Genomic DNA, 10,323 nt, shown 5'->3' on the forward strand with positions numbered 1-10,323 from the left:
CCTCCCTTAAGGCCTTAACCAAGTGTTTGATGGTTCCATTGTCACCTTGAGCATAGAAAAACTGAAATTCTATCTCATCTAATCAAAGTGCCTAAAATCAGCGAGGAATCAATCATTATGTGGATACAAAAAAGTAATTGGTCAACGGTCATAATCAAAGCCATGCCTAGTTTTCAATTTCGGTTAAGATATACTGTTATTGGTTGCTTCAACTCCTCATGGAACTTTCTTGGGTCCATATATCATATAAGACAACACTATAATTTCTTGGCTTTTGCTTGATCTTTCACATTTTCCATACTTATTTTTATTTTTGAGATAGAAGATTCCAACACTATAGACTAAGAATGTCAACTATTGCGTGCTTGAATCTATTCTAGTTCTTTATCTACTTTTCCTATAAAAAAGAGCACTATTACCAAGTAAGCTACAATAATAATAAAGCAAAACAACACAATGGAAACGTTCACCTTGCTTCTGTTGTGCTTCTTATTCCTGCATGATATAGCCGTTTCCACTGCCATAGAAAGCATCAGTATTACCCAGTCCCTCACTGATGGTGACACCATGGTTTCAGCCGGTGGAACCTTTGTAGTTGGATTCTGCAGTATCCCAGAAAGTTCCAAGAACCGTTACGTTGGAATATGGTACAGTAAAGTGCCATCTAGGACAATAGTATGGATTGCCAATAGAAACACTCCACTTAATGACTCATCCGGGGTCTTGAAGATCACTGGCAATGGAACTCTTGCTCTTCATAGTCATAACCATCATTTGGCATTCCAACTCATCAAGATTCGCGCAGCGGCCGGTTGCAGTGCTTTTGGATTCAGGGAATCTCATTGTGAAGGAAGATGGGAGCAATGATGATGATTTGAAGAGCTTTATTTGGCAGAGTTTTGATTACCCTTATAACACGCTACTGCCGGGGATGAAACTGTGAAGTGACTTAACTACAGGCCTTACAAGGTACCTAATATCACCGATTAGTTCTGATGACCCTTCTGAAGGTAGCTATACTCACCAGCTTAATATTGTTGGATATCCTCAATTATGTACAAAAGATGGCCAATCCATGACATTTAATGGTGGATCTTGGAATGGTCTTCGGTTTGGTGGAATTCCCCAGTTAAAACATAATACTTTTTACAACTTTTACTTTGTTTACAGCAAGGAAGAGATATATTACACATATGAGCTTGTCGATAGTGCTGTATATTCAAGGAGTGTGCTATCTGCAGACGGATCAATGACTCGTTATGTGTGGAGTGTTACAAATAAGAGTTGGAGTGTCTATTTAAAATTGCCAACTGATATCTGTGATGATTATGGTAAATGTGGAGCATATGGTATCTGTAATGTAGCCAATTCCCCTGTATGTAGTTGCTTATTGAACCGATTCGAACCTAAAGACCCTGAAGAATGGAATCAGACAGGTTGGTTTAATGGCTGTGTTAGAATCAATAAATTGAGTTGCCAGGATGATGGATTTGTAAAGTTGTCTGGTTTAAAGTTACCAAACACACAAAGAGCATCATGGTTAAATAATAGCGTGAGTCTTGAGGAGTGTGCTAATCTATGCATGAAGAATTGTTCCTGCACGGCTTATGCTTCCTTGGATATCAGGAATGGAGGAACAGGGTGTTTATTCTGGTATGATGAGCTGATAGATATCAGAGTTCTGAGTGATCCACAGCAAGATCTTTTTGTCAGAATGTCAAGGAAAGATATAGGTATAGAAGTTCATCTTACAATTTAACAAGTTCCTTCTTGCTGTTTTTCCTTTTGCATTGTTTTCTTAGATGTACATTTTAATTGTTAATTATATTTTTCCTAGATGAAATTAAGAAGTCATCACATAAATCCAAGATCAGGAAGCTGCAGATTATTGCCGCCATCACAGTCATATCTATAGGAATTTTGATCTTATGCCTATCCTTCATGCTATACAGAAGAAAGAAGCAGCAGATAAACTATAGTAAGTCACTTCTGCAGCCTCATTGATTTTTTCTAATAAGTAAAGCTGGTGAGTTTCATGGTTTCTCAATTAATCTATTAGTTAATAGAAAATTAACCTATATATGAATTTGAGATAAATTTGCAATAACATTAAGACATTAAGGGAAAATGGAGGCTCTAGAAACAGGATAATCTAGCAACATATTTTAAGAGGCATGAGAAAATCTAGTTAGCAGATTTCTTCATTTTCCTGCAGCCATACTATATTTGTTCTTTTCTTAATGCTTACTGCTTTGCAGGAAACATGAGGGACAGTCCAGAAAGATATGCACATGTAATACAAGAGCATCAGGAGGAAGAACTAGAACTACCACTGTTTGATATGGCTACACTTATTGCTGCAACCAATAACTTCTCCACCAGTAACATATTAGGAAAAGGTGGTTTTGGAACTGTTTATCAGGTAGTATATTATATATCAAACAAAATGGCTAGTGCTTTATACTTAATAGTATGAACTTAAAAAGTGGATGTTCACATTAAATACTGCAATATTTAGGGTATGCTGAACGATGGAAGAGAAATAGCAGTTAAGAGGCTCTCAGTAAATTCTAGACAAGGTCTTCAAGAGTTCAAAAGTGAAGTGTTGAATGTAGTCAAACTTCAGCATAGGAATTTGGTGAAGCTTCTAGGGTGTTGCATTCAAGAAGAAGAAAGGATGCTGGTCTATGAATATATGCCAAATAAAAGCTTGGACTACTTCATATTTGGTTTGTTTTTAAGTTGATACTTTCCTAGTTTTGATTTATTTACTATTACTTATTTTCTCGTTTGGGTAATAGATCTTCCATATTTCTCTACCATAACATTTAGTTAAAGTAACTGATTGAAAGCCTAGCAATCATAGCAACATATGGCTGTGTTTTATTTGAGAGCAGAACAAGATTAAACACTGGAAATAAAACATAAAAGACAGAAACACCAAATTAGTATTTGTGTATTTTATTTTGTTATAAACAAAATATAAGATAGGACAGATTATGAAAAAAATAAATTTCTATTACTAGTGTCTTTATATTCTTCTTGTCAAAAATGACATAAGATACATAATTTAGTATCTCAGGATACAATGTCTATATTTGTATCTGTGTTTCACCAGCCCAACATAATTTTGTATGTATCCTTATTTCCATGTCTCAGGCTTGTAAAATTTTATGGGCAATACAGTTTCTTCCCAAACATTGGTGGTTGTTCCCCTATAAGAAAATACTTAAAATTTGAGCTACAAAGACTACTTTAATCTGAAACTCAGGCTTTCTTTCTTTTTATTTATAAAAGATAAAGAGAGAGCATGCAACTAGTTTGGTCTCAGCGTTTCCTTATTATCATTGGAATTGCACGGGGCGTTCTCTATCTCCATCAAGATTCGAGACATCGAATAGTTCATAGAGATCTCAAGGCTAGCAATATTCTGCTAGACGATGAAATGAATGCCAAAATCTCTGATTTTGGACTAGCCAGAAGCTTTATTGGAAATGAAAATGAAGCAAACACAACAACAATTGTTGGAACTTAGTAAGTACTTGATTACTTAACATGTTAATATATATAATTAACATAAACCTTGTGCTGAAGCTGTATACTTGTATCATTGTATGTTGATGTTTGTAGTGGTTATGTATCACCAGAGTACCTAATTGATGGAATTTTCTCAACAAAGTCTGATGTTTATAGCTTCGGTGTGCTTGTATTAGAGATAGTAAGTGGAAAAAGAAATAGAGGGTTCAGCAACAGAAATCATCGCTTTAATCTTCTGGGGCATGTAAGCTAAACTTTTGTTTGTTATTGATATTTATTATTTTGTTACAAACCAAATAATATATGTACCTTCACCTAAGTCGTGTCCTAACTCTACCTGGTGTGACATACAGGTATGGAAACTCTTTATAGAAGGTAATTGCTCTGAAATAGTTGATCCGTCCATCAGAAATTCGTCCGATTTATCCGGAGTCATAAGAGCAATTCATGTGGGTCTACTTTGTGTTCAACAGAATCCAGAAGACAGGCCAAGCATGTTGCATGTTCTTATGATGCTAAGTAGCGAATGCACATTGCTTCAACCAAAAATGCCAGGGTTCTTCACTGAGAGAGATCTTGTTGGTGACACTTCATCAAGCAAGAGTGAACTAGTGTCATTTAATGAAATCACAGTTAGTGTGGTGCATCCACGGTAGATGTTGTTTCTTAAATAATTGATTAGCTAAATTCACCACATGACAGTAGCATACAATCCTTTTGAAAATTTAACACTGATGTTTAGCAGTTTAGGGGATTTTGTTAATTGATTACATGTTCTTTATATGCTCTTTTATGGTTATGGTTCATGGAAATATGTTCTTCTTTCTTGTTTATGTCCTCTGATCAATATGCAGTGGAATGGAGTTGTGCTTGCAACATTCTTCTTTCTTATTTATTTTATGAATGATTATATATCTAATATACATTATTATACAAGAATCTTTTTTGAACTTAAAAAGTGTCATGGTGTATAGAAAATTTTTTTTCTTTTAATTAGATTAAGACTCGCACATACTAAATTAATTATAAAATATATTTTTATTATATAAAAGTTAATACTAAAGTTATTTGAAATTTTTTATTTAAATTAAATAAATATAAAATTTACGAAAATACATAAAGTACAGTGTAATTACATAAATACACAATTGGCCACATCTCGGTTACTGAGAGGTTCCGAAAATTGAATACATATCGAGTACTGAAATTAGCTTAATCTGTGTCAGAAGAGTTTGAATATGTTTATGACTATGATTACAAGCAGTCAATAGCCAAGAAAATGATGGTACATATTCCAACATTTCCTATAATCATCACTAAGCTTGGCCTTTAACCGAAATGCCAACATCTGAAAATGCACAAAATTCACTACACTAGATTAATATGCTTCAATACAAAATATACAGGGTTGAGACATAGACATAGAGTAACCGGATATGGACTCGTCTAAAGGTGGTGACAAAATTGGTCGAGCTCGCCGGGTCGACCAGCTAAATCCATCCATAAAAGTTGGGCCAGACTAAAGGTTTTGAGTCCGCCAAATCCGGAGGTTTTGGCGGGACAGATTGGCCTACCGAGCTAGATTATTTATTTATTTATTTTAAAAAATGTGAGGAGTACAAAAATATATATATACCAATATTAAAAATTAGGATTTTAAACACACTCCTTTTACTTTTCTCTTTTATATTCTTTTTGGTTATTTTTCTTTTTCACACACTGATTGATTCTGTTTTCATAATTAAACTAGTGTCTGTATCTATTGTCTCTATTTTCGTATAATAACAAATATCTGAACAGATAAAATAGAGACGATAATAATAGCGTAAATCGTTTGTCTTAATATTTCATTTTATTGTCTCTAAATGAAACCCTGAAATCACCCTAAATAATTAACTACTAATGACATTACTATTTACCATAATATATCATCATCCTGAAATTTTATTGGTTAAATCTGCATAAAAATTAGCTTCATCCAGCATACTACTATATATGTGCATGCATGACTTTATCAAGATATAAATTGTAGAAATCAATTTATAGAGAGAAAAGAGGAATATTACTTGGAGTGTACTAAATGTGAAAATGAGAATGCCAAAGGTTCGATGAGTGTGGAAGGTGTAATACTTTGAAGATCTTCCAAGACTAAGTCCAATAGCCCAACCAGCAGTTCCAATTATGTAAAAATAACTACTCACCCTTCGTAGTTTCTAAGCTTTGCCCGGAAAAAGATCTCAATGAGTGCGCCATTGACAGTGGTGGTGTTAGTGCTGTTGTTGGTGGTGGTCAAATTGCTGTAGTTCCAGGCAAACTCAGTGCCTAGAGTGTGCAACTTCTTGCAGCCTGATACTTCGAATTTCCTTGCTTCAAGTTGATCAGAAAAGTCATCACTGCAGCAAAGTCTCTATCTATCTATATATCTATACTTTGAACACATGATTATAACTATCATCGTCTATCATTTAATCTGCAAACTAACTCTTTTCGTCTATCTTCCAATTAAGTGATAATAAATATAGCAACCACGTTTAAGGTTGCATTGAGTTAGCATCCTTAAATACCACAAAACATATATGCTTGATTACATTGAAACAGAAACATAAAAAATCAGACATAAGTATTATATCTTAATGTGTCATGTCTTTAAAAAGATGGATGAAGCAAGCTAGGTCGTGTATCACATTGAATCATTGTCTCAAAACACTTTCTGAAAAGTGAAACTAAAGAATACGGAATTTGGAGATTATTATGCTTATGTGATAGGTAGGAAATTCTCTCAAATATGCTCTGAGATCCTGAAGCAGTGAGTTGCTGATGCATAAATGTATTCATTCCTTTAAGAATGAGCAGCCACCTACGTTTCATTTCATGCAAATCTTGTATTGGATAATTGGAATACGACACAAAATGGCTGCTAATCTTTATCCATAATTCCATATATACCCACGTACCAAAATATTCAGCTACCTAAACCCATAAGAGAAAAATAAGAAAGAAATGATTCAGCTAACAAATACTATATTAAAAACTATACCTTTCTTTATAATTGCAGTAAGTACTAAGTAAGGAGAATACCGATAAGATAAAAGATTCTTCTTCTTCTTTCTCTTCTTCTCATACATTCCATAAAGGGTACAATTCAGTATCTAACAAGTAAATTATATTTGTAGAAATTAATTTCTATACAGTAAAAGTGACTCTGAGGAGGCACTGCAGTTAAATGCAGTTCACATACTTTTTGTGAAAGAAGAGAGGAAAGAACAAACAATAATATGGTTTCAAAGATTAGAAATTTATGATTTTATTGAAGAATTTATCTGACTTCGGAAATAAGATAAAAGGTTGAAGAATATAACTTCATTTTGTTTTCTAACATGTCCTGAAGTTTCCATGATGATTCTTGCAACTAACATTACTTGGGCCTCATCTCCAAATTCAATTCTTGTTAGAAATCACCATTTATCATCTTCACACTTTTGATGCAAGAGCTTGAACCATTTTCCACCTCAATTACCCTTTGAGGGGCAGAAGCAGAAGGCCTGGCTTTAACTCCCAACAAGGACACCCTCCGGAGGAACATTGCCATAAATAAATTGAGATGCTAATAAGTTACCACTTTCCGATGGAGTTAGAAAATACAGAACCCACAAATAAAGGTCCCTGCCTTGCGGTATTTACATAATTCATAAATGAATGGTACACCTGCGACATATAATCCCCTGAGATCGATCCTATGCAGCATAATTCCATCATTTATTGAACATTTCATACCCCGTTGCAATGCGGCATCCGACAATTTTGCTTGATAGATGTACCCTTTTGATTTATAGGGATAGAGGAAAAGATGATTGTCAATGCAACCCTTCAAGGCTGTTTACAGCAAAATCAAAGATTGAAGATGCCGTTTCACTCATTGCTTGGCACGACATTACCAATAGTCTTGGCATGAGCAGCTTCCATCCTCAAAACAATGAAATCTATTTGAATCTCTCACTATTATTTTTCTTTGAACAATCTTTGATATATATTTCATGGCATTGTGACAATCTACACAAGTTCTTAAATTTTTATAAACCTTGATAGGAGTTCCCGGCGGGGTTGAAATGATTCCAAAGGCAACGGCAAGCTTCTCGCTGTGGTAAACGAGGTTTTGCTCTTTCTGCTCCTCCTCCACATCATGTAGCACAAAGTTTATGTCCGGAATATAGCCTTCTTCCTTCATTTTCTTTGAGATTTCTCCTAGGAATGCATGAATATCACATATTTTGGGGTGGGATGTATCTCCTACCAGGAAGGCATGCACCTGTCTCTTGATCTCAATCCAGCTCTTACCCGGCTTCTTAACAATTCCCCTGCTTTCCATACCCTTTCTAACCCTGGCTTCCTCAGCCCACAGACCCGCATTAGCGTAAATATTAGCTAAAGTAATATATGTAGCCGGGTTCTCTGGCTCTATCTCAAATAACGCATTTGCTGCCCTTTCAGCCACTTCAAGGTTTCCATGTATTCTACATCCTCCAAGTAAGGCTGCCCAAAGGAACTTATCAGGCTTTATTGGCATTTTATCAATGATATCCTCTGCCTCTTTAAACCGTCCAGATCGTGCCAATAAATCAATAACACATGCATAATGATCTGCAGTATGCATCAACCCATGCTTCTCCTTTATTGAATGGAAATATTCTAAACCCTTGTCCACTAACCCAGCATGAGTACAAGCAGAAAGAACCCCAACAAAGACAACTTGATCGGGCTTAGTACCTGATCGAAGCAATAATTCAAAGAACCAAAGCGCTTTTTCTGGTTGACCATTTTGAGCATAACCAGCAATAAGAGAAGTCCATGATACCAAATCAGGCCGAGGCATTTGGTTGAACACCCTTCTGGCATTTTCAGTGTTCCCACACTTTGAGTACAAATGAACAAGTGCACTTACGGCATATGAACGCGGGTCATACCCTATGCGCACCATGTAACTGTGAACCTCCTTCCCTAAGTGTTCAGCAGCATGGCCAGCACATGCATTTAAAACTCCAGCAAATGTATACTCGTTTGGCCTAATGCCTGACCTCATCAACTCTCTAAACAAGGAAAATCCCTCTTCCTTTCTTCCATCTTCGAAACATCTATGAATCATGGTAGTCCATGAAACTACATCTTTGTCTTCCATCTTATAAAAAATACCCCTAGCTTCATTCAAGCTCGCACATTTGCCATACAAATCCAAAAGTGCACTCCAAACTACCTCATCCGAGTCCAAACCAGTTCGTGTCAAGTAGCCATGAATCTCCTTCCCAAGACGCAAACACGGAATAGCGGCTGAAGCAGCCAGAGCACTGGACAAGGTGAACTTATTCAAATTCGAACTCTCGTGATTCTGCATCCTTCTAAACAACTCCAGCGCTTCCCAAGGGCGAGCATGGCTAACATAACCAGATATCGCCGCGTTCCATGAAAAGTTATCTCTTTGGGGCATTTCATCAAACAGCTTCCTAGCTTGTTGAAGGCGTCCAATTTTGGCATACCCAGCAATCATGGTGTTCCAAGAGCACAAATCCCTGTGAATCATTTCATCAAACAGCTTCTGGGCATCATCGAGGCTGCCACATTTGGAATACAAATCAAGCAAACGATTTGAGATGGAGATCCCAGGAACAAACTTGGAAGCTTTGGTGTGTGCATGGACCATTTTACCCTCTTGGAGAGCTCGATGGCGAACGCAAGCGGCGATCAGGGTGGAGTAAATGCGAGGGGAGGGTCGATGAATTTGGTGGAGCAACTCAATGGCTTCATTGAGACGATTTTGTTGACACAAAACATCAATGGCCTCTTCAAATTCGTTACCCTCGCTACGTTCATTGAATCGAGACTGAGGGAGACCCTGCCTCTTCTGGAATGAAAAGCTCCTCTTGAAATTCCTAAACTTCTGCATCCCTCTTTCCTCAACACCACAACAAACTGACTTACCAATTTCTTTAGTAGTTTAGTTAGGAGCTTCATTGCACCTTGCAGCGCTTTCAACACCTCATTGGAAGGCTTCGTCAGCTCTAGGAGGGACAAGTTTGAGTTGGTTAGTGTTAAGTATAAATAGGTGTGTTTCTCTAGAGCAATGTTCTGAAACCGAACTGGTTATCAAACCTCTCTAACACTGGCTTGCTAGTTCAACCGATTCAACTGTAGTTCAACCGAAATAACCGTTTTATAATAAAATAATAAATAAAATATAAATAAACACACTAAAATATTTAATATAAACGGTAAAATGTCATCCAAATTAATGGTACTACATCAGCCACAATGTTATAATCCCATCCAAATACAAACTCAAAAGTCAAATAACAGAAATACAATTAACTAAGATCACCAACATGAACTAAGATCAAAACAACAGAAATCAAATCAAGATCAAGAAAAACAAACCACAACAAGAACAATTTACCAAATTAACAAGTTATCAAAATGTCAAGAAAACAGCACAACAACCTAACATTCACAAGGTCAAAAACAACACCACAACAACCATTTATCAAATTAACAAGATTAAGAATATAACAAAACAAGTTGATAGAGCAATTATAGATTAAAGCAATATCAAAACAAGAACTGTAATAGCAACAGAGGAGGGAGAAAAGAAATCACCTTAGGCTTTTCTGAAAATCAACAGAAGAGGGAGAGGGAGCTGGAACTTTAAAACTCGACGGAGGCTGAACAGCGGCGGAATGGAGGCTGAACAGCGGCGGAACGGCGGCTGAACAGAAAGTGGAACACGCGACGGAACAAGGC

At 36.2% G+C, this 10,323-nt stretch overlaps 1 protein-coding gene and 1 pseudogene across 2 annotated transcripts; one reads left to right on the top strand and one right to left on the bottom strand.

The window, feature by feature from the left end:
- The first annotated feature begins 416 nt into the window (after positions 1 to 416).
- On the top strand, positions 417 to 4,423 carry LOC107462373 (G-type lectin S-receptor-like serine/threonine-protein kinase At4g27290; annotated as a pseudogene).
- A 2,393-nt stretch (positions 4,424 to 6,816) lies between these two features.
- On the bottom strand, positions 6,817 to 10,317 carry LOC107462382 (pentatricopeptide repeat-containing protein At4g37170). Of its 2 annotated transcripts, none has more exons than XM_016080948.2 (2): positions 10,180 to 10,317; positions 6,817 to 9,587 (listed from the first exon to the last, which is right to left on the bottom strand). In XM_016080948.2, exon 2 carries the CDS (start codon positions 9,470 to 9,472, stop codon positions 7,469 to 7,471), a length of 2,004 nt encoding a protein of 667 aa, XP_015936434.1. In that variant the 5' UTR covers positions 9,473 to 9,587; positions 10,180 to 10,317; the 3' UTR covers positions 6,817 to 7,468. The 2 variants fall into 2 exon arrangements, with proteins under 2 accessions (XP_015936434.1, XP_052108728.1); XM_052252768.1 differs by having other exon boundaries at positions 6,817 to 9,714.
- Positions 10,318 to 10,323: the final 6 nt, after the last annotated feature.

The sequence above is a fragment of the Arachis duranensis genome, chromosome 8, assembly GCF_000817695.3.
Source record: "Arachis duranensis cultivar V14167 chromosome 8, aradu.V14167.gnm2.J7QH, whole genome shotgun sequence".
Lineage (NCBI taxonomy): Eukaryota > Viridiplantae > Streptophyta > Magnoliopsida > Fabales > Fabaceae > Arachis > Arachis duranensis.